The 24603-nt window shown below is 45.0% G+C and overlaps 1 protein-coding gene across 1 annotated transcript in view; it reads left to right on the top strand.

The window, feature by feature from the left end:
• Positions 1-24603, top strand: part of LOC126087655 (uncharacterized) — a 108975-nt gene that overhangs the window by 29067 nt on the left and 55305 nt on the right. The window contains exons 2-3 of the mRNA XM_049905197.1: positions 17969-18102; positions 22395-22492. Of these exons, the coding sequence (XP_049761154.1) occupies positions 18015-18102; positions 22395-22492 (186 nt within the window). The 5' untranslated portion in view covers positions 17969-18014. The remainder of the gene's footprint in view (positions 1-17968; positions 18103-22394; positions 22493-24603) is intronic.

Below are 24603 nucleotides of genomic sequence, written 5' to 3'. Positions count from 1 at the left end.
GTAGTAGTACGGGGCTAGGTAAATACAGTTACCTGCAGGGCTTGAGGGAGGCGTTTAGACCCTTAAGAAAACCCATTGACGAAGAAGCGTATTTATCTCCACCGTGGTGGGATAACTTGGAAAAGGAGGCTGAGAATGGTTGCACAAATGAAGAGTGTGATCAGTGTCACCGAACTGAGCGTGAAGGGATTGCTGAATTGATGTAAGTGTTGCTGCCTGTATCTTTTCAAAACAAAAGAAAACCATTGATGTGAGATAATTAAAGCCAGGAATTCATTCCCAGGCTCTGCCCTCTCCCCCTCTCCCTCCCCCTGTACCTACCCCCCCACCCCCAGATGCTCCTTGAGGGGATTAAAAAAACACACTCACCAAAAAAGCCTTCTGTTGACAATACCCAGTGTGGATACCCCAGTGGTCGCAGGGGGCTTATTAGCATTCCATTAATATGTGCATAGAATGTTGTCTGTGTCTGAGCCCAAATACACAAATTGGGCAATCAAAGGGAAGCTCTTCACACCTTTTGCTGGCTTCATCCTGAACTTTTATTTGTTTTAAAACAACTTCCTCAGAGAATTTCCTTTCTAAAAGGAACTCCTCTCCATTTTAAAGGAAAATGACCCCTTGTTCCCCCTCTCCTGGGCCAGTTTCTGACAGGGACCCCTAATGAGGGGCGGGGAGAGGGCAGCTTGCATTTCTCCTGCCTCTTGTTACAAAGCTGTAGGTGACCCTCTTCAGAAAATATTCTGAGGACATTTAGATGACCAGGAGGTACTTGTATTTTGTCTGGGATTCATGCCAGTAACTACTAATGTTTATAATTACTGAACTCAGTAGACACCGAACTGTGTTCCTGTGAAGAAATTGGAAAATGATCTCTAACAAAATATTTATGGGCGTTAAAGAATGGATTTCCTACTCAAAATAGTACTCCAGCGATAAAGTAAATTAAAAAATGGCACCAAGGGCAAAAAAAAAAAAAAGAGGCCACATCAGCTTCTAACCCAAAAGTGTAACGTGTTTGATGATATTCAGCAAGTATTGTGGGTGCGTAATTTTCCCAGACTGCCAAGAAGTCAAAATGTTTTTCTTTTTGACAAAAATTTGTTTCTGAGGTTGATTTGTTGAAGGTCTTAAAGATTAGAATTTACTTAGTCACCTCATTTTTCTCACAAACCTGAAAATGTTCAGATTTGTTCAGTTTTACAATTAAAGGCCCCACAGAAGCCATTTTCTCCAATACAGAAAAGGAGCTAAGTGTAAGGGACCCTGTCCGTGCCTGTCGGTTGAGGGAGCGCAGACATGGCAGCACCAGCCTCTACCCCCTCGGTGATCTTCTCCCCTCCATGGTCTCCCCCTCTGTGGTCTCCCCACCTCGGTGGTCTCCCCACCTCGGTGGTCTCCCCGCTCTGTGGTCTCCCTCCTCCGTGAACTCCCTCTGCCTGGTCGTCACTATTTGCTGTCTCCATGACATGCTTCAGAAGTAATTTTTGTGACAATACTTAACAATTTTTTTTATCGCTAAAGGAACTGGCTTTCTTGCTAATTACAAGGAGTGGAGCCAAAGATGAAGGCACGCTTGTTGTATTTGCAATATTTGCCACAAATTGGTCAGAGCAACGTTTCCAGTTTTTCGCTAGTCCCTGGGTGGTTCAGGTAGTTCGCGTTCAGCCATGACAGGGAGGCCTGGCAATCTGGCTCCATAAAGATTGTGGTTGCTGTTAGGTGCTGTGGGGTTGATTCACACCCAGAGCAATCCCATGTGACGAAGTAGAACTGCACCCATGGAGTTCTCCAGGCTGTAATCTTTATGGGAGCAGATTGCCAGGTCTTTCTCCCTTGGAGCCGCTGATGGGTTCAAACTGCCGACTTTTTGGTTGGCAGCTGAGTTCTTAACTGTCGCCAAGAAAACCCTGTGGGGCAGTTCTACTCTGTAACACATGGGGTCGCCACCATGAATTGGGGTCAACTCTACAGCAATGGTTTGGGTTTTGGTTTTAATTAAGGCTCATAACCTATTCCTACTGACCCACTGGTGTCGAGTCGATTCCAACTCATAGCGACCCTATAGGACAGAGTAGAACTGCCCCAAAGTGTTTCTAAGCAGCAGCTGGTGGATCTGAACTGCCGACCTTTTGGTTAGTAGCTGAGCTCTTAACCACCACTCTAAGCCCAGACTCGGCAGCCCCCAGAGGAACCGGTAACCAGGCCCGGGAGGGCGTACCCACTATAGCAAGCTCCCTGGCCTCCGCCAGCCAAGCCCTCCAGGCATCCCCGCCTGTGACTCAGGAGTCCTGTCCTGACATTTGAATCCAGAGCTTACGAAAATCTTTACAATAATGCTATTCACAGTAGCCGAATTAGAATAACTCAAACGTCCAGGGCGTGGTGAAGGCACAAACCAGGCATTGTATTGCAGTTGTTTTTTACGTAATGTTTGTCATCTGGCCAGGTGAAACTCCGAAGGCAGGGACCCTCTCTTCGTATCCCTGGCATCAAACAGGACCTGTTGCCTGTGAAATCAGTAAATATTTACAGAAGGAACATCAGCTGAACTGGGGGAGATGCCAGGACGCAGTCAGGTTACCACAGGACTTACGCCATCCCGGCATTACATGGAAGAGTGCACACAATATAATTAAAAAACACACACACACACACACAAAAAGTGCGCACCAATTCCAACTCCGTAAATTGTGTGTATGTATATATACGCACACGTACATACATATATGTGTGCATGTGTTGTTCTCATGAGAAAAGGCATGATGGGATAAGTCAGACAAACCTGGCGTGATGGGTTGATCTGTGTCTTCCAAAAAGACATGCTGAAGTCCTAACCCCTGGACTTGTGAACACAACCTTGTTTGGGGGTCTTCGAAGATGTTACCTGTTAACTGAGGCCATACTGGAGCAGGGTGGGTCCGGTGATAGAGGAGAGGAGAGACAGACAGACAGAGGTGAGATGCCAGATGCTGAGATGAGCTGCAGCCTGGGGCCACCTGAAGCTGAGAGAGAAGGAAGGACCTTTCCCTAGAGGCTTCAGAGACATCAGGGCCCTGCTGACACCCTGACCTTGGACTACCAGCCTCCAGACCTGGGAGACAATCAGTTTTTTTTGTTTTCAGCCACCTAGTTTGTGGTACTTTGTCACGGCAGCTTCAGGAAAGTAACGTTCCAGGGTTGGAGCGCTGATGACACACTGGTCTGATTTTTTAACCGGATCTGTTTTCTCACCTCTGAAATTAAGTATCCACTTTGCAGGGGTTTTGCACGTATGTACTGAATTACGTTAAAGTTAGAACCGAGAAGTGTTTGGCTTAAAATAGGTTCAACGAATATTTGTTGAGTGAAGATAGGAAAATAAGACCCAGCACGGTGCCAGGGACTTGGCCGGGGCGCAGTGAATGGGGCTCGCGGGCACTGTTTTTGGAGCTGGAGGAGAACAGTGAGGTGAGGAGTGCAGGATTGAACCCTGCAAGAGAACTGTTTGAAACTGACCGTAACGATACACGTTAAAGAAGCAGCAGCCAGGGAAAGAGCCGGTGCATTTTTGAAAATATAAAATGAAAGTAATGTTTTAAATTTGTTCTTAACCCTGTTACCCAGGAAATCTGGCCACCCAGCCTGTTTCACTCCTCTGGGCTTCGGGTTTGCTGAAGATTTCTATCTTAAATTTCTAGAGAAGAAAGGGGTCTTGTAAATGGTTTGTTTGTAATTTATGCCTATTACCTGAAAAAAAATTGTTGTGGCTTATAGCAAACTCTGCCCCCCGCCCAGCAGAGTCACAGCTTTTAACTTTGAAATACCTGACCTAACTGAAAGTTTGTTGTTGCTGTTTCAACTCCTAGCGGCCCTGTGTACCTCAGAACAAAACGCCGCGTGGTCCTGCCCCATCTGCACGGTCCTTGTTATGTTTTGAGCCCGTTATTGCAGCCACTGTGTCGGTCCATCTTGTTGAGGGTCTTCCTCTTTTCCGCTCACCCTCTACTTTGCCTGGCATAATGTCACCCAGGTGACAAAGTGGTTAAGAGCTCAGGCTGCTAACCAAAAGGTTGGCAATTCGAATCTACCAGCTGCTCCTTGGGAACCCTGTGGGGAAGTTCTACTCTGTCCTATACGGTTGCCATTAGTCGGAATCGACTCAACGGCACACGCCAACAACAGTGTCCTTCTCCAGGGACTGGTCCCTCCTGATAACATGTCCAAAGTACGTGAAATGAAGCGTCACCGTCCTTGCTGCTTGCTACTAATGAGCATTCTGTTTATACTTTTTCCAAGACAGATTGGTTTGTTCTTCTGGCAGTCCATGGTATATTTAATATTCTTCACCAACATCATAATTCAAAGCCACCAGTTCTTCTTTGGTCTTCCTTATTCATTGTCCAGCTTTCACATGCATATGAGGCAATTGAAAATACCATGGGTTGGGTCAGGTGCACCTTAGTCTTCAAGGTGACATCTTTGCTTTTCAATACTTTAAAGAGGTCCTTTGCAGCAGATTTGCCCAATGCAATGCGTCATTTGATTTCTTGACTGCTGCTTCCATGGCTGTTGATTGTGGATCCAAGTAAAATAAAATCCTTGACAACTTCAATCTTTTCTCTGTTTGTCATGATGTTGCTCATTGGTCCAGTTGTGAGGATTTGTGTTTTCTTTATGTTGAGGTGCAGTCCATACTGAAGGCTGTGGTCTTTGATCTTCATCAGTAAGTGCTTGAAGTCCTCTTCACTTTCAGCAAGCAAGGTTGTGTCATCTGCATAATGCACAATGTTAATGAGTCTTCCTTCCAATCCTGATGCTGCATTCTTCCTCATAATAGTCCAGCTTCTCGAATTATTTGCTCAGCATACAGATTGAATAAGTACGGTGAAAGGGTACAACCCTGACGCACACTTTTCCTGACTTTAAACCACACAGTATCCCCTTGTTCTATTTGAATAACCGACTCTTGGTCTATGTACAGATTCATCATGAGCACAATTAAGTGTTCTGGAATTCCCATTCTTCGCGACGTTATCCATAATTTGTTATGATCCACACAGTCGATTGCCTTTAGTAGTCAGTAAAACACAGGTAAACATCTTTTTGGTATTCTCTGCTTTCAGCCAAGATCCATCTGACACCAGCGATGGTATCCTCTGTTCCGTGTCCTCTTCTGAACCTGGCTTGAATTTCTGGCAGCTCCCTGTTCATGTACAGCTGCAACCACTTTTGAATGATCTTCAGCAAAATTTTACTTGCTTGTGATATTAATGATGCTGTTGGATAATTTCTGCATTCTTTTATATCACCTTTCTTTTGAAGGGGCGCAAATAGGGACCTCTTCCAGTCAGTTGGCCAGTAGCTGTCTTCCAAATTTCCTGGCATAGACGAGTGAGAGCTTCCAGCGTTGCATCTCACTTGGCATTCTGTCAATACCCAGAGCCTTGTTTTTTGCCAGTGCCTTCAGTGTAGCTTGGACTTCTTCCTTCATTACCACCAGTTCTTGATCATATGCTACCTCCTGACATGGTCTGAAGGTCAACCAATTCTTTTTGGTATAGTGACTTTGTGTTTTCTTTCCATCTTCATTTTATGCTTCTTGCATTGTTCAATATTTTTCACATAGAATCCTTAAATATTGCACCTCGAGGCTTGAATTTTTTTTTTTTTCTTCAGTTTTTTTCAGCTTGAGAGCTGTTGAGTGTGTTCTTCCCTTTTGGTTTTCTATCTCTAGGTCTTCGTACATTTCATTATAATACTTTACTTTGTCTTCTCAAGCTGCCATTTGAAATCTTTCGTTCAGCTCTTTTACTTCATCATTTCTTCCTTTCACTTTAGCTACTCTATGTTGAAAAGCAGGTTTCAGAGTCTGCTCTGACATCCATTTTGGTCTTTTCTTTCTTGTCTGTTTAAAGACCTTTTGTTTTCTTCGTGTATAATGTCCTTGATATGATTCTACAACTTGTCTGGTGTTCAGTCATTAGTGTTCAGTGCCTCAAATCTATTTTTGAGATGGTCTCTAAATTCAGGTGGGATTTACTCAAGGTTGTACTTTGGCTTATATGGACTTGTTTTAATTTTCTTCATCTTCAACTTCAACTTGCATATGAGCAATTGATGGTCTGTTCTGCAGTTGGCTCCTGGCCTTGCTCTGACTGATGTTGAACTTTTCCATTGTCTCTTTCCACAGATGCAATGGATTTGACTCCTGTGTATTCCATCTTGCGAAGTCCACATGTGCAGTCACTGTTTATGTAGTTGAAAAGGTATTTGCAATGAATACTTGGTCTTGCAAAATTCAGTCTTCCGATCTCCAGCATTGTTTCTATCACCAAGACCATATTTTCCAACTACCAATCCTTTTTCTTTGTTTTCAGCTTTCACATTCTAATCACCAGTAATTATCATTGGATCTTGACTGCATGTTTGATCAATTTCGGTCTGCAGAAGTTGGTAAAAATCTTCAATTTCTTCATCTTTTGCATTGTGGTTATTGCGTAAATTTGAATAATAGTTGTATTAACGGGTCTTTCTTGTAGGCATGTGGAAAGTATCCTATTACTGCCAATATTGCATTTCGGGATAGACCTTGAAATGTTCTTTTTGATGATGACTGCAACACCATTCCTCTTCAATTTGTCACTCCTGGCATAGTGGATGATATGATTGTCTGAATGGACATTTGAGCTCACTAATGCCTAGAATATCGATCTATGTGCATCCATTTCATTTTTGTTGACTCCAGTTTTCCTTGATTCATACTTCGTACATTCTGCCTTCTGATTATTAATGGATGTTTGTAGCTGTTTTTTTTTTTTTTTTCTCTCTCATTTTGAGTCATGCCATATCAGCAAATGAAGATCCCAGAAGCTTCACTCCATCCCCATCATTAAGGTCCGCTCTACTCTGAGGAGGCAGCTCTTCTCCGGTCGTATTTTGAATACCCTCCAACCTGAGGGGCTCATCTCCTGGCGCTATACCAGCCGATGGTCCGCTATTCATAAGGTTTTCACTGGCCAGTTTTTAAAGAAGTAGATCACCAGGCCTTTCTTCCTAGTCTGTCTTAGTCTGGAGGCTCAGCTGAAACCTGTCCACCACGGGTGACCCTGCTGGTATTTGAAATAACAGTGGCATAGATTCCAGCATCTCAGCAACACGCAAGCCCCCACAGTACAACAAACTGACAGGAATAGTGGAATTTATAGTTTAGGACATAATATTAAGTCATAGCTCATTCAACAAATGCTTATATCCTCCGAATAAGCACTGCCTATATATTTATTTATTTATTTATTTATATTTGTATTAGGATATAAATGTGATAGAAGGGGCCCTGGTGGTGCAATGGTTAAGAGCTCAGCTGCAAACCAAATAGTTGGTCGTTTGAACCCACCTGGTGGTCCTGTGGGAGAAAGACGCAGCAATCTGCTTCTGTAAAGATTACAGCAACACCATGTAACAGAGCAGGCCTGCCCCATAGGGATTTCTAGGCTGTAATCTTTGTGGAAGCAGATCGCCAGGTCTTTTCTCATGTGGAGTGGCTGGTGGATTTGAATTGCCAACTTTTTGGTTAGCAGCTTAAGTGCTTAACCGTTGCACCACGAGGACTCTTTTCTTGGTGTAAGTCAAGATGATCCCACAAGATGGTAAGTTTAATGCAGCTCTGGGAACATTGTTGTCTGGGTCTCTTTTCTTTTTTGGGGGGGTGGGTGGTTAACAGCTTTATTGAGGCGGAATTCACCCACCATACAATTAACCCATTTAAAGTATATAATTCAGTGGATTTTAGTATGTTCACAAAGTTGTCCAACCATCACCACCAGTACCAGATGAGAACATTTTGATCACTCCGGAAAGAAACTCCACGCCTTCTAAAGGTCGTCTCCCAGTTTCTCTGTGTCTCAGCTGGTAAAGAACAGAGTTTAAAAATTTTAGAGAAAGGAATAGCTGCATGTCTTAGGCTGGGTGCTTTAGAGAAGCAAAACCTGTAAAGAGTATAAGTATATATAGAGATTTGTATCAAGGAAATACATCACACGGTTGTAGAGGCTGGAACGTCCCAAGTCCATGGGTCAGGATACAGGCATCTCCTATTCACGTAGCTGCAGAGGCTGGCGAACCCAAGATCAGCAGGTCAGAGAGCAGGGCTCTTACAGGCTGCAAAGACTGATGAATCCCAAGATTGCCAGGCAAGACTGCAGGTAAGCTGCTAGCTCAAGTCCCGAGAACTGGAGATCAGATGAACACCAGCTGCTGGAACCAGAGTGAGCAAAAGCCCACAAGCCCTACCAGAATGTCCACTTGGATTTGATGCAGGCCACATGCCCAAGGAAACTCCCTTTCACCTGATTGACTACTCATAGCAGATCCCATTATGAGGGTGATTACATTATAACAAATCTCATCATGGAAGTTGCCACATCATACAACTGGCAGATTATGTTGAACAAACAAGACTACGTAAAAGCAGGCACTTTTCTTAATCCTTTCAGCAGATATTTTTGAGTGTCCTTTAGTAAATATTATGCAAATGCAAAATAAGTCATTTTAATATTGCTAGGTTGTAACCACATTATTTATTTTACTCTTTCCGTAAATAGCTGCATCACAAAGAACACTGCTTTCTGTATTTATACTGTATATGAATGAGTTTGTTAAATTGATGCTTACTGGGTATCTGCATAAAGATATTATACTGCATCAAGTATAATTTTCAGAAAGTAAAAACATGGCTCCCACACAAATAAAAATGAACATCGTCAAAGATTTAGTTCTACTTATTGGTTAATAAGGGGATGAGAAAGATTTCAGACTGGTTCAGAAGAGAATTTGAGGCCCAGACATTTACATAGTGGTCGTCAGAGGAAGGCTGAAATGAATTTGATAAAAGATACCAAACTGGTTGATGTTCTGTGGACAGGAAACATTTGGGGTTATCTTCGGGACAGAAACAGAAGTCTTTTAAAATATTTCTATTTTCTATTTGGTGAAAATATAGCCATCAAAACATGCTGCCATTTAAGAATTTCTACACATATTGTTCAGTGACATTGGTTACATTCTTCACATTGTGTCGACATTCTCGTTATTTCTGCTCATGTTGTTTTACTGCCATTTATTAAAAAAAAAACTATTTTATTGTGTCTTCAGTGGAAAGTTTACACAGTAAATTAGGTTCCCATTTGGCAGTTTCTGTACAATTTGTTCATTGACATTACAGAAAGTGTTTAACATACAGAAATCAACAGGTCAGCCTGTTAACTTCACTAAGTCTTCAGCCTTTTATCAGTAGTCCACAGTCCCACTGTTAGGGATCGAATTGTGTCCCCCCAAAAATATGTGTTGTAAATCCTAACCTCTGTGCCTGTGGTTATAATCATATTTGGATATTTGGGAATGGGTTGTCTTTGGTGAGACAGGATTAGTGTAGGGTGTGTCTTAAATCAACTTGTTTTGAGATATAAAAGAAGCAGAGATGAGGGAAGAGAGATGCCAAGCCACATGAAGATTACCCAGGAGCAGAAGCTCCAAGAGACACAGACCTTCCTCCAGAGCCAACAGAGAGAGAAAACTTTCCTTTAGAGCCGGCACCCTGGATTTAGACTTCTAGACTCCTCAACTGTGAGAATATAATCTGTTTGATAAAGCCACCCATTTGTTCCGTTTCTGTTATAGCAGCACAAGATAACTAAGACAGAGTTTGGTGCTGAGAAGTGGGGGTGCTGCTCTAACAAGTACCTACAGTGTGGAAATGGTTTTGGAATTGGGTAATGGGTGGAGGCTGGAAGGGTTTTTTTTGGATTAGATCGCAGTTTTATTATATAGCAACCAGGAAAACTTGGATAACTTATCTATTCCTCAGTTTCTACATCTGTTAATGTGATTGTCTCCTTTTAAGTACATATGAACAAATACAACAAAGTAGTATAAAATGCATGATGCATTAAACCAGTCATCAAAGATAAACATGATTATTACGGATAAAAGAGATGACAAGAGTTGCTTTGTACATAATCCATTACACCTGCTGAGAAGAAATCATTGCACGGGAATTCTGTGAAGAATGGAGAAAAACAGCACTGTGTTAACTCCAGATTTTATATCACTGACCAAGAAAGGGAAGTTCAATAATTAGTGGACGTAGCAACAAGGACCTTTGATAACTTCCTGAGATAGACAATGTAAGCTACTTGTGGAAAAAGAAACAAACAAAAAAAACCTAGATATTTAGGGATTAATTTTTGTTTTATGAAGCTGTTAGTTTGTCTTATGGGATATGAGAAAGTCAGCATGGTCATTTAATAAATTTTTTTTTTTTATTAACTTTTATTGAGCTTCAAGTGAACGTTTACAAATCAAGTCAGACTGTCACATATAAGTTTATATACACCTTACTCCGTATTCCCACTTGCTCTCCCCCTAATGAGTCAGCCCTTCCAGTCTCTCCTTTCGTGACGATTTTGCCAGCTTCCAACTCTCTCTATCCTCCCATCCCCCCTCCAGACAGGAGATGCCAACACAGTCTCAAGTGTCCACCTGATATAATTAGCTCACTCTTCATCAGCATCTCTCTCCTACCCACTGTCCAGTCCCTTCCATGTCTGATGAGTTGTCTTCGGGAATGGTTCCTATCCTGGGCCAACAGAAGGTTTGGGGACCATGATCGCCGGGATTCCTCTAGTCTCAGTCAGACCACTAAGTCTGGTCTTTTTATGAGAATTTGGGGTCTGAATAAAAAAAAAAAAAATTTTTTTTTTTTTAATCCCATTGATCTCCTGCTCCCTCAGGGGTTCTCTGTTGTGCTCCCTGTCAGGGCAGTCATCGGTTGTGGCCGGGCACCAACTAGTTCTTCTGTGGAAGAGTTTTAAGGCTTGAAGAGACCATTGATAGAATTACGGACGTCAAAGGCAATTCTGGTGAGGGGTTAAGTGGAGGTGAGGAGAGCTGTAGAGAAAGTCTGTATCATCTCAAAGAATACATATGGCACCAGCAACAGAATGTTGCTAAAAATGTGGACATTAAATGTGCCTCTGGTGAGGCTTTAAAAGAAAATGATGAGCGTGTGATTGGACAAGGGAGGAAGGACGATGCTTTTTAAGCAGTGGCAAAGAGCTTGTCTGAATGATGTTCAAATGTTTGGTGGATGGTAGAACTTGTAAGTGATGAGCTTGGATATTTGGCTGATGAGATTTCTAAGCAAGATCTTAAGGGGGCTGTATGGTTTCTCCTTGCTGCTTATAGTAAAATATGAGAGGAAAGAGATGGGCTTAAAAATGAACTGTGCAAAATGAAAATATATCTTAAAGATCTGGAAGATTGTGTTGTACAGACTAAGGTCACGTGTCCTAGAATGTCCACTGATGACATGGCTACACAATCTTCTGTTAAGGAGATTAAGCCTGTGGCTGATGGATCTAACCAACTACTACAACAGAAAACCTGTTGGCTTAGACTGAAGAGGGCAGAGAAAGAGTGAAAGGAAAGAATGCTGTCTGCCTCTTGGAATTCTACAGGCAGGAATCAGGCCAAAGGAGCTATAGCTGTTGACCTCCAAGAACAGAAAAGGACCACCCCTGGTGCAACTCAGAGAACAGCAGAAGTGTTGGAAGGAGCACAGAAGCAGAGCTGCCTTGGTCTCAAAGGGTGGGGTAATGGCCTCTGGGGTGTCAAAGGGCAGAGCCACCACCTCCTAGGTTTCAAAGAGTCATCTCAGTTCTGGTGTTCTCCCATTCAGTCTGGCCAAGAGGATGGGGCCACTGCCCAAAGCTGAGGGGGCAGGGCTGCCACTCAGATGTACTAGGAGAATGGGGGTGCCCAAAGCCAAGGGAGCAGAGTTGCCATCCCAGTGGGCCTGGAAGGCAGAGCTGAAGCCCAGGGCCGAGGGGCCTCCACCCTGAATCCAGAGCACGTGGCCAACACCCAGTGTCTGGAGGGAAGGCCATTTCCTAGATGGTCTCAGAGAACAGAGAGGTAAGCCTTGAGAGCTAATGTAAATTGCTCTGCTGGGTTTTGGACTTGCTTGGTGACCGTTATCCCTTCTTTCCCTCTAATTTCTCCCATTTGTAATGGAAATGTCTACCTTGTACCTGTTCCACCATTGTACCTTGGAAACGGGTAACTTGTAGTCTAGATTTCATAGGTTCACAGATGAAGAGAGAGAATATGCCTAACTTCTCACCTATAGTTGACTTAGATGATTCAGAAGGTGAGATCTTGGACTCGGAGTTGATTTAAGACTTTTGGGATGATGTGATGGGGTGAAGGTGTTTTAAATGTGGCGAGGACCAAAGGGTGGAATGTTGTGGATTGAACTGAGTCCCCCCCAAAAAATGTAAATTCTAAACTCTACATGTTGGGTTATGCCTGTGGTTAGAATCACATTCGGAAATGATTTGTCTTTGTTATGTTAATCAGACAGGCTTAGTGTAGGGTGTGTTTTAAATCAATCTGTTATGAGATATAAAAGAGTAAGTGAAAGAAGCAGAGATGACGGAAGAGAGATGCCAAGCCACGTGAAGGTTGCCGAGAAGCAGAAGCTCAAAGAGACACAGACCTTCCACCAGAGCTGACAGAAAGAAGAAGCCTTCCCTAGAGCCAGCACCCTGAATTCAGACTTCTAGCCTCCTAAACTGTGAGAAAATAAACCTCTGTTTGGTAAAGCCATCCACTTGTGGTATTTCTGTTATAACAGCACTAGATAAGTAAGACACCCACCAAGCTCCTCTGCCTAGGTAATCCATGGGGGTTAGGGGGGAGTGTTGTTGAACAGTGTCCCTATCTGACATTGTCTTAGTTACCTAGTGCTGCTATAACAGATACCATGAGTGGCTTTAACAAAGACTTGTTTCCTCATAGTTTAGGAGGCTACAAGTCTGAATTCAGGGTGTTGGCTCTAGGGGAAGGCTTTCTCTGTTGGGTTTGGGGAAGGTCCTTGTCTTCTGAACTTCCTGGCTCTTGGAGATCTCCATGAGTCTTAGCATCTACCTTACCCCATCTTTCTTGCTAGTTTGTGTTTTTTCTCTTTTATGTCAAAAAGAGATTGACTCAAAATACACCCTATACTAGTCCTGCCTCATTAACATAACAAAGACAACCCATTCCTGAATGGGATCATAACCACAGGCGTAAAAGTAGAGGTTAGGATTTACAACACGTACTTTTGGGAGACATAATTCAGCCCATTGAGCAGTGGTGCAGTGCTTAAGAGCTCAGCTGCTAACCCAAAGGTCGGCAGTTTGAATCTAGCAGCCACTTCTTGGAAACCCTGTGGGGCAGTTCTACTATGTCCTACAGGGTCAATATGAATAGTAATGGACTTGACGGCAAAGGGTCAATGGGTTAGTTCAATCTGTAACAGACATTGAGAAGAAATGCCTTCTACCTTTTTTTTTTTTTTTTTAACTTTTCCAAGATTTGGATAGTTTGCCCTAATCTAAGGAAATCTTTAAAACAATTTTGTCTTTATAGATTTCTTTCTGCATTCATATGGGAAATATTTTCCAAAATATGGATTTAAAGTTTTGATAAAGGGCCAAGCTTTGGTGATTGAGCCTGGAGTGGACAAGACCTCATCATTCTAACTTTTACCTGTTGAGGGTTGAAACTCCCCACAGTGCTTCATATCATTGGTTCCCAGGGCTTCGGTGACTCCAAAGTCTCTCTCAGTGAATTGTGGGGTCCACAGTGAGGGGTCCTGGGGAGACAGGGGAGAGAAAAAGGAGGGGAAGACCTGGTGCTGCATGTTCTGAGATGTCTGTCAGTTCATGAGCTATATGACTCCAGGGTAAAAGGAAAACTGTAGGACACTGAAGACTTTGTAAGCAAAATACCCCTTGGATGGCTTTATTCGTCCACCAGGAGGCCCAAGTTCATGCCGTCAGCAGGGAAAGGAAGAGTTAAAGCGCTGTCTGTGTATCTAGAGGAGCCCCTGGGTGGTACAAATGGTTAACTGCCTGCTCCTAACCGAAAGGTTAGTTTTTTGAGTCCCCCCCCCGCCCCACAGAGGTGCCTTGGAAGAATGACCTGGCAATCTATTTCTGAAAAATCGGCCCTTGAAAACCCTAGTGAGCACAGTTACACTCAGACAGAATGGGGTCACCATGAGTTGGGTCAGCTTGAAGGCAACTAATGTGTGTGGTGTGTACATCTAAAGAAAGAAAGAAAAAATTATACAGTGTTTCATAGCTTTTTTTCTTGGGTGGTGGTTGTCCGATTTGGGAATCCCTCTAGTAACCCAGTGCCGTCGAGTCAATTCTGACTCATAGCGACCCTACAGGACAGAGTAGAACTGCCCCATAGAGTTTCCAAGGAGCTCCGGGCGGATTCGAACTGCCAATCCTTTGATTAGCCTCCATAGCACTTAACCACTACACCACCATTTGGGAATAGGCTCATTCAAACAGTATGAACAGAAATGGGTAAAAGTTGGTAGTTTCTGTGAGGTTGGATTGGGGGTGGAGTGGGATCGAGCAGAGGACCATTGTTTCTTATTTTGAGCTCTTCTGAACGACTTGATTTTTAAAATGTGATTTTTTTAATGCAAAATTATTACGGTACCTAAAATTTTAGGCCTAGAAGAGACCAACGAGGGGATCTAAGCCAACCCCTCACTTTAGAGAGGAGTAGCTTCAGTCCTGAGATGGGAAAGGTTGTTTAGAACGAAGAATCATCATTAGACTATAAATAGAACCCGCATAGTGAATCCACGTGTTTGTAGTTTCTAGTTCAGTTATAATTGGTGCAATAGAGCACCTTCTTTATGGAAGCCTAAACCAGCCATTATAATTCCGTATTCAGAGCAAGACTCGTGAAGTCTCAGAATGAACCAAAAAAAAAAAAAAATCCGTTGCCGTAGAGTTGATTCCGACTCATCGTGACCGCATAGGACAGAGTAGAACTGTGCCATAGAGCTTCCAAGGAGCGCCTGGCGGATTCGAACTGCTGACCTTTTGGTTAGCAGAGGTAGCTCTTAACCACTATGCCACCAGGGTTTCCAAAGTTTATTCAGATTCATTCTCATTGAGAAAGACAGATACACGACGGCCTAAACTGAAGATGGTACAACCCTTCAGTGGACGATCCCCATGTTGAGATGCCGTGTCCAGTGAAAGCGGCTGCTCAATGCTCTTGTTTTTGTTTCTATCCAGAAAGATACATTTGTGATGAAACATATTCCCTTCTTCCTAAAAAAAGAGTTTATCTCATAGAAAGCAATTGTTCTCCAGTCTCAGGCAATGCCTGGTGACTACTCACACAAACATCTAGTTCAGAAGTTAAGGTAAAACACTCCTGAAATTGGCCCTCAAACTACCTTCCCACTTAACTTCAGAATGTTTAGGTGAACGAGTTCAGGAGACTTGATCCTGTGGGAAGTTTCTTTGTACAGTCCTCTAAGCTTGTGAGCCGCTGGGTGTGTGGTCTGAGGCTACACCCAGGAATGAAGGGGCCTGGGGTCTTCCCACGGCCTCAAGTGCCCAGGCTGGGGAGGACAGAGCAGGGCCCTGGGCTGCCGCGAGGGGTCGCTGTGGGGACAGGTGAGAACACGCAGAGGTGGGCCATCCTCCAGGACCAGTGGGTGGGTGGCCTCCCCCCCGCCCCCCGCCCCCCGCCCCCCACAGCCTCTGTCAGGCCTGGAGCACCTCAATCCTGAGAAAGGACCTGGATTCCTTATCAGAAGAGCAGGAGGCCATTCACACTTTCCTGACAAGCCATTGCTACTTAAAAAAAGATACCTAAGAATGACTTTGGAATTTGGGGGCACAAGGGAACATTTGGTTATTCAAAAGGACTGCTTTTTAGGAAAACAGTTTCAAAAGACTCCTTGGAAAGCGGGCAGTACTCAGAGCCCTGTTCCCACACATGGCTGTTTAGTGGGTAGGTTCTCCTGGGACAGCAGAGACCCCCAGGCAGCCCTTTACCTTGGAGTTGGAGAGTTTCCCCCGCTCACCACCCCCCAGCAAAGAAACTGTGGCCCCCACTGGCCACCCCCAAGGCGTGCAATGCCTGAGATCACAGAAGCCCCGTTTTCCTTCCTCTGTAGCCTGCAGGATTCTTATAGGGACAGCAGTCATCGCAGCTTCTAATGACACAACCTTGAAGGGAACAGAGAGCAACTACAAACAGCTTTATGGCCTGCCAGCGGGACCCTGAGCTCCCAATTGCTGGGCAAAGGCCACCGCACTGTCCCCCCTTGGCTGCGGGCGGGCCACCTGCTGAGCTCTCATTAGCACCCACTCTGCTTAATGGCTTCCTGTGGCTGGCTGTTTACTTGTCATTTGTTTGTGGCCTGTTTCCCAGCTACTGCGGCCCCACTGACCAGGACTCCCTCCCTTCTTCCAGTGGTCCCGGACACAGACCAACGTCCTGCCCCAGGCCCTGTGTCTGTGGTCGCCCGGTGGTCCAGCGTCTACCTGGTCAGGTCCAGGGGGAGCCTTGAGGGTCCCATCAGATTACCCACATTTGCCCATGTATTCCCTCACCAGGGGCTTAGGGACGACGACCGGGACCCCCCACCTGCCCTGGACAAGCCTTTACCCCCGGAGCCCATGTGTCCAGCAGTTAAAAGGGACAGTACCTGCACCGTAGACCCCTGGGGACATTTGAAATGTCGGGGGGTGTGGAGAAGGGGCACAACACCCCAGGGGCTGTGCCTTCTGAAAGACCTCCATCTAGGCTGGAGTGTTACCTGCTTTGGGAGGGGCCTGAGCATGGCCCGGTGAGTGGAATCCTCTTCCCGTGGGGGGAGGGGAGGTGGAGGCCGATAGACCCTCAGAGGCCCTCGTGGGCAACGGAGGGATAGCGTGGCCTCCCTGTAATAACCCGTCACACCAACCAGGAATTACTCTGGAAATTAGACCCCAAAAGCATCCGATGCGTGCTGCTTCCGAAACAAGTGTGACCTGTTCCAGCCCTGGGCCTCCGGGCTTAACTCTCCTAGGGTGGAACTGGAAACTGCAGCCCTCTGGGCGAAAAACCCTGGAGGGGGTCACAGAGCCCTGGTGGTGCCACGGTTAAGCGCTCAGCTGCTAACCAAAAGGTCGGTAGTTAGAATCCACCAGCGGCTCCTTGGGAGAAAAGACCTGGCAATCTGCTGCCGTAAGGATTACAGCCTAGAAAACCCCATGGGGCAGCCCTACTCTGTCACATGGGGTCGCTGTGAGTTGGAATCAGGCTCAACGACACCCAACAACCACAACAGCCCGGGGTCACTGTTGTCCAGAAGCTACTCTGAGTGTCCAGCCCCACTTCCACAGCAGGCCTGGTCAGTTTGACGGGCGCCCCCAAGGGCTCAGAGGCGAAACCAGTTTTGGAGAAGGTGAGAGCCCTGGTGCCCGTTTCCCACTAAACTGCCAAATGCATCATTTATTGTAGTATACTCCTTCGTGACAACTGGCGTGTGGTGTATGGTAACTCCAGTCTCCGTGTCCAAACCAAAAGCACTGCGGTCGAGTTGATTCCAACTCATAGCAACCATATAGAGGGAGATCAAATTAGCAATCGAATTTTAAGAGGAAGGTGTCTTTATCTACTTCCTCTCTCTGTCCTCAAACCTGCTTTCCCTCCTCTGTCTTAAGGCCCTGCCTTCCCACCTCGACCCACCCTCCAGAGAACGCCCCTTATGTGAGCTCCTAGCTGCTGCTGCTTAGGTTAAAAAAAGAAGAAAGAAAGAAAATAGTTACCCTCCTTCAAATTGTTCTCTTTAATTTTTAAATCTAATTAAACTCCTAGAGCTCAAGGACAAAGATTTTCAAAGATATGGTGTTATTTTTTTCTTTTTTGTGTCAGTTGCTGTCATTGTTAATCATATAACCGCGAGTTATCTGCATGCTATACTCTGATGCTTGGAAACGGGGTTTAAAATTTTTAGATTATCTGCTGACTTAGTAGTTGCCGTTAAAAATACCACCCTCAACATCTACAAAACCCAGTGCCGTCGAGGCGATTCGGACTCAGACAACATCTACGTACACATACTCTTCTCTTTAAGGATAAGATCACAAAAGGAATTGACCGAAGGCGCGACCTTGACAAACATGAGAGACGAAGATTCTTGGAAGCTGGTTCAGGAGGAAGCTCGTGGGACAGAGATCAAAGAAAAGCTCCAGAATATGAAATTTAAAAGTTTGTATATATTTTTTCCTTCAGATTTTTTAGAAGTTGATGTCAATGTTATACTTTCTAGCAATTAGTTCTGCTATTTAAAAAAAAAACAAAAAAAAAAAAACATTGCTGTCCAGTCGATTCCGACACATCGCAACCGTAGGACACAGTAGAACTGCTCCGTAGGGTTTCCAGGGAGCAGCTGATGGACTTGAACTGCTGACCTTTTGGTTAGCAGCTGAACGCTTAACCACTGTGCCCCCAGGGCTTCAGACCTAACCGGCTATAAATCTGTTGCTGTTGCGTTGATTCCGATTCATAGCGACCCTGTAGGACAGAGTAAAACTGCCCCGTAGGGTTTCCAAGGGGTGACCCTATAGTGGGGTTAATTTTACAGATGAGATGCCTCGTGAAGTTCTTTCAATTGTATTTTTTTAAACGATTGGTTTTTAATATTTCTAAATACAACAAGCACTGAAAAATACTGTTTGCAGGCTGAATATTTTCCTTCAGTGTTTTCAAATCAGTAGTAGCAAGAATCGTCCAGAACTATGGTTCAGAGTTCAGACAAAACACAGGGCTGTCTCTCTCACTGAGGAGGAAAATCTCACTTCAATAAATGTTGAGTGTTTACTTCCTAAGAACTGTGCACAAATGCCATGAGATAAAACAGCCTAAAGGAAGAAAAATTAGTGTTCACGAAAAGCCTTTGAGGTTCAAGAACATGAGGCTTTCAGGTAAGGCCGCAAGGAAGCTTGTCTGTGAGTTCCACCTCACCGAGGATGTGACAACTGATAATATCACACGGGTCGTTCCTCCCCGCAGTACCATTTACCCTCCTGGGAACACAATTTTTAAGTGAGTATGAAGTATAAATAGTTTGAAATAAGCGAAATGAACTCTGGCACCGTTGTAATCGAGGGAACAAACCCTGCTCCTGCTGGCTGGCTTTTGGCGTTTTCAGACAACGTGGTTGATCCCAGGGTCTTACACAAAGCCTCACAGAGTTTGGTATAAATGCTGCCTTTCTGAAGTCCTGGTATTCCGTAACTAAATCTTCTCAAATTTGTGCATAAATATTTCTTAAATGCTCGCCTGGGCCAGGCGCTGAGCGAGGCACCTCAGACCCACGGCCAACAGTCACTTCTTTGTCTCTGGGCTAAATGCCAAGGCATAGTGTCTGTAGGTGTGCTCCATGTCTTATTAATTACGCGTTCACACTCACAATCCGAGGCAACATTCTAAGCTCACTCCTTTCAGATTCTCCGCAGGTACTTAAGTTCTGGGGTCTACAGGCAACATCTGCCTTCAAGTTAATTCGTATATTGCTAAGTGCTGTTCCCAAAAGAGCCTGAAGAAATTGTGTTCTGATCTGCAGATGCCTTAAGTGATTTGTGTGGTTAGCCCCTTTAGCATACATTAGCTTCCAGAGAAGATTCAGACGATGTGAGCAGAGCAAAAATTACTAGAATGAAAAAAAAAAAAAATCAAGTGAAAATTTTGGGGGGATTGGAGCAAAGGAGCCCAGTCCTGCCTCCCTGTGTGTGTGTAATTCCTGAAGGAGGCCCGCCAGGAAAGCTCCTCTATTGGGGAATTAATGGATAGGGGCCCACGTCCCCACCCCTCTCCTAAAGGTGATGGAAGGGATGGTGGGGCATGGCTTGGAGGTGGTCATTGTTGAAGCATGGATTAAGCGTTTTCACTGTGAAATGCCTGTGTCTGTGCAGACAGGACTCCAGTCTGGGGGAACTCACAGACTGTGGGTGTGCTTGAGGGGACAGAGAGCTGGGACATCCAACAGAGGTTTAAACTAGAGGTGTAAGGTGGAGAACAACAAAAAAAAACCCTTTTCGCTCTTGAGACCCTTATGTATGTGTGAAGGTAAAATATGGAAGTTCTGACGTCAGCCTAGAAGTGCATCTGTCTTCAAAATATTGCTCTCGGCCACTAGTCATTGTCAGGTTTTATAAAAGACCAGTGTGAAGAAGGCACCCCTCAAGTTGCATCTGAGTAGTCATTGGCAACCAGAACTCTCTTATAGTCGTGAGAGCAGACTAAGGTGTTTCATGTAAGAGACCTGAACTCCAGGAAGTTAGTACCAAAAAAACAAACCCAACCCAATACCTTTGAGTCAATTCCGACTCATAGTGACCCTATGGGACAGAATAGAACTGCCCCATATGGTTTCCCAGGAGTGGCTGGTGGATTCGAACTGCTGACCTTTTGGTTAGCAGCCGTAGCTCTTAACCACTGTGCTACCAGGGTTTCCAGAAGTTTGTAGTCTCTGAATATTTGCAAAAGACAAATAGTGCCTGTTATGGATTGAACTGTGCTCCCCCCCCCCCCCCAAATATGTGTTGTAAATTCTAACCCGTGTATCTGTGGTTATAATTCCGTTTAGGAACGGGTTTTCTTTGTCACGTTAATGAGACAGGATTAGTGTAGGGTGTGTCCTAAATCAGTCTCTCTTGAGATATAAAATAGATTAAATAAGCAAGCAAGAGAAGCAGAGATGGGGGAAGATTGATGCCAGGCCACATGGAGATTTTTAAGGAACCAGGAAACAAGCTGAAGATACAAGGACCTTTCCCCATAGCTGGCAAAGAGAGAAAGCCTTACCTTAAACTCATTAGGACTTCTAGCCTCCTAAGGAGCCCTGGTGGTGCAGTGGTTAAGAGCTCAGCTGCTAACCAAAAGGTCAGCAGTTCAAATCCACCAGCTGCTCCTTGGAAACCCTGTCCTACAGGGTTGCTCCTAAACTGTGAGAAAATAAGTTTCTGTTTGTTAAAGCCATCTACTATTTCTGGTGAGGGCTCAGAAGGAAGTGAGGAGAGCTATAGAGAAAGTCTCTATCATCTGGAAGAGCTCGGAGATCAGCAGAACTGTTGGAAGGAGCATAGGAAGCAAGGCCTTCTAGGTTTCAAAGGGGGGGCCACGGTCTCCTGGATCTCAAAGGTGGGGGGGGAGTTTCCTAGGTTTCAATGAGCTGGATCTTTGCCAACTTGTTCTGGAGTGTAGGGCTGCTGTTAAAATGTGCCAGGGGAACAGGGCCACAGTACAAAGCTAAGGGAGTGGAGCTCCCATGCCCTAGAGATAGAAGAATGGGGCCTACCAGGGCTGAGGGGGTAGGGGTCACCACTCAGATGGAGAATGGGGCCACCTAAAGTCGAGGAGCAGAGCCATCCCAGAAGGCCTGGAAGGTGGAGCTGAAGCCCAGGGCCAGTGACCTCAACCTGGAATCCAGAGGGCATGGTCAACACCCAGAGTCTAGAGGACGGACCACTGCTTAGATGGTCTCAGAGATAACTGAGACAGTGCCATTTTCTAGAAAATACAGGACTTTGGTCCAAATAGCTGTCTGCCAATATTCTTTATGGTAGTTTTGGAATATTTAAGTGGTATATGTAAAATGTGTTTTTTGTTTCTAACAATATTAAAAGGTTTAGTTTTCCTAGACTATTAATAGTTTATGATATGTTGCTGTAACTTCTGACTTTTACATGATGATAAGTAAAAAAATCTACTGGCACTTACGTACATAAATAATGTTATTATTGAATACTGCAATACCAAAATAAGTCTTGCATAGCTGAAAGGACTGGAATTTTACAGTTTTATGCCCTGAGGCCAGATATACTGCCCAAATGCTAAGTTTGTTCTTAGACATTAGGCAGTGTATCTCATTATGAATTCCTACTCCTCCCTATTTATAGGGTTTCCAAGGAGCAGCTGGTAGATTCAAACTGCTGACCTTTGGTTAGCACCCGAGCTCTTAACCACGGTGCCACCAAGGCTTCTTCCTATTTATAGGGTATTGGAAAGTTATAATATCAAAGGCTGTGTTCTATTACCCATGCTTCCCTGACTGTGTTCCATCTGAACTGAACGTGGAGAATGCAACCCACAATGTATAAGCCCCTAGTGGATCGGAGGGTCCCTAGGAAGATATTCTTTGAAGATATTCTTTGTGTCTAGTTACACTTCGAAGGAAGTACACCTTGTGGTACAAATGGCTAAGCACTTGGCTGCTAACCAAAAGGTTGACAGTTCTATCCCACCCAGTGGCTCCACAGGAGAAAGGCCTGGCAATCTGCTCCCATAAAAATCACAGCCAAAAAACCCCCTATGGGACAGTTCTGCTCTGTCACATGGGGTCATCGTGAGCCAGGAGAGACCCAGTGGCACCCAAGAACAACAACAGTTACACTTCCTGGAGCGGGAGGGAAGGGAGATGGGACTGCTCAGCGGGGCTCCTCTGGGGGTGTCTGAGAGGCAGTGGGTCCTCTTGGTGACTCCGAAGTGTCTCTTCCCAGTGTCTGATCCTGGAAGCTGGCCTCCTGGTGCACCTGGGAGAGGAAGCAGGCCGACGGATACCAACCACGGGAACAGCGAGCTCTGCCGGGAGAAAGGGGTGAGGTGTCCCATGTTGATGAAAAACGTGGTTTTTCACATTATATTTTAATTTCAGTTAGGGAATTTTTTTTTGCGTGTCTATTATGTTCCAGGAGCCCTGGTGGCACAGTAGTTAGTAGCTTGGCTGCTAACCAAAAGGTCGGTGGTTCGAATTCACCAGCCGCTCCTTGGAAACCCTGTGGGGCAGCTCTACTCTGTCCTGTAGGGTGGCTATGAGGTGGAATCGACTTGATGGCTGGGGGTTTAGATTGGTTTTTATTATGTTCCAAGCTTTTTTATTACTTAGAGTTAAGATATTAATTGGAATATTATGGAATGCTCACATTCAATAATAAATATTAGTTTATTGTATTATACATATGCCTATTCATTGAAATAATATATATTGATTGAAATTCATATGTATGAAATGAGAAAACAGAGTGATTAGTGTAACGAGCAAAGTCTAACACTTTGCGTGATCACTGTAGTTTCAGTTGGATGATGTGAACGGAGCAGTCATCGCCCTGCCTCGGGGGAGCGTATAGTGTGTCCGGGGAGATAAAGCACCCGCTACGTATGACCTGAGAAGAAGAAAGAAAGAACCCAATGGAGAGAGAGAAAAATAAATTGGTCTTTGTTATGTAACATCAGGATGAAGTAACTTAGGAAAGGCTGTCTGTAGAATGAGAGGCTTTAGTGTGGTCTCAGGTTGTCTGGGTGGTGCAGACGGCTAAGCGCTCAGCTGCTAACAGAAAGGCTGGGGCTTTGGGTCCACCCAGAGGCTCCTCACAAGAAAGAGCTGGCTTCCCCTCCTCTGAAAAGTCAGCCACTGAAAACAACTCCCCGCTGACACACGTGAGGTTGCCACGAGGCGGTGCAGACTTGACGGCAAACTGGTTTGGGTTTTGGCATGTGGTCTTAAAGGATTTGCTAGATCAAAAGGAGAGGGCTCTGCCCCAGAGAAGCCTCAGTCTGTCTTTGAGCTTCTGGCTGTCTTTTAGCCGTTGGTGTTTAAGTTGTTCGCTCCACTCCTGGGCACAGGGCCGGGTCACTTCATGTGACCTGTGCTTCCATCTCCATTCCTCGTACTATTGCTCCTCCCCTGACTCTCTGACGGGCCGTTCAGCTCCGTGTGGTTCCAAAACTAAGGACACATCCCTGTCAGGTTAAGTGGTTAACTACTAACTGAAAGGTTGGCAGTTCACATCCACCCAGAAGAGCCTCAGAAGAAAAGCCTGGTAACCTGCTTCCAAAAGCCACAGCCTCAAAAGCCCTATGGAGCAGTTCGATGCTGATACACTGGGGTCACCATGAGTCTGACTGGAGAGCAGCTGGCTTGGCTTTTGGTTGGGGCTGTTGTGTCAATCCATCCCGTTGAGGGTCTCACTTGCTCGGCCTCCCTGGCTGGCCTTCCACTTTACCAATCATGATGCCCTCCTCCAGCGATTGATCGCTCCGATCAATCCTGATTTCCTGTGTGTCCAAAGTAAGCGAGTAGAAGTCTCAGACAATGTTCTGAGATTCATACTGTTTTCAATGGCTGATGTTTAGAAGTAGATCAGCAATCTATCTTGGAGGAAGTATAGCCAGAATGCTCGTTAGATGCGCAGATTGCAAGACTGCGCCTCACGTACTTTGGACATGTCATCAGAAGCGATCAGTCCCTGGAGGAGGACATCTTGCTTGATAAAGTAGAGGGTCAGTGAAAAAGAGGAAGACCCTCAAGGAGAGGGACTGACACAGTGGCTACAACAATGGGCTCAAGTGTAACAATAATTGTGAGGCCGCTACAGGAGTGGGCAGCGTTTCCTCCTGTTGTGCGTAGATAGGGTCGCTGCGGGTCAGAACTGACGTGATGGTACCTAACAACAACAGAAACATCACCAGACCTTTCTTCCTAGCCTTAGTCTGGAAATTCCACCAAAACCTGTCCACCCTGGGTGACCCTGCTGGTATTTGACATACTAGTGGCATTGCTTCCAGCATCACATTAACACGCAAGCCACCACAGTGAGACACACTGACAGACGGGTGGTGGACCTGAACTTTACCAGTTAGCTTTCAAAGTTAAGGTAATTTTTTGCCTTGATTCATGTACTGGATCTTTATTGCACACAAATGCATAGC

Source organism: Elephas maximus, chromosome 1, assembly GCF_024166365.1.
Source record: "Elephas maximus indicus isolate mEleMax1 chromosome 1, mEleMax1 primary haplotype, whole genome shotgun sequence".
Lineage (NCBI taxonomy): Eukaryota > Metazoa > Chordata > Mammalia > Proboscidea > Elephantidae > Elephas > Elephas maximus.
The sequence above is the reverse complement of the archived record's forward strand: the minus strand, read 5'-3'. Positions and strand labels throughout refer to the sequence as shown.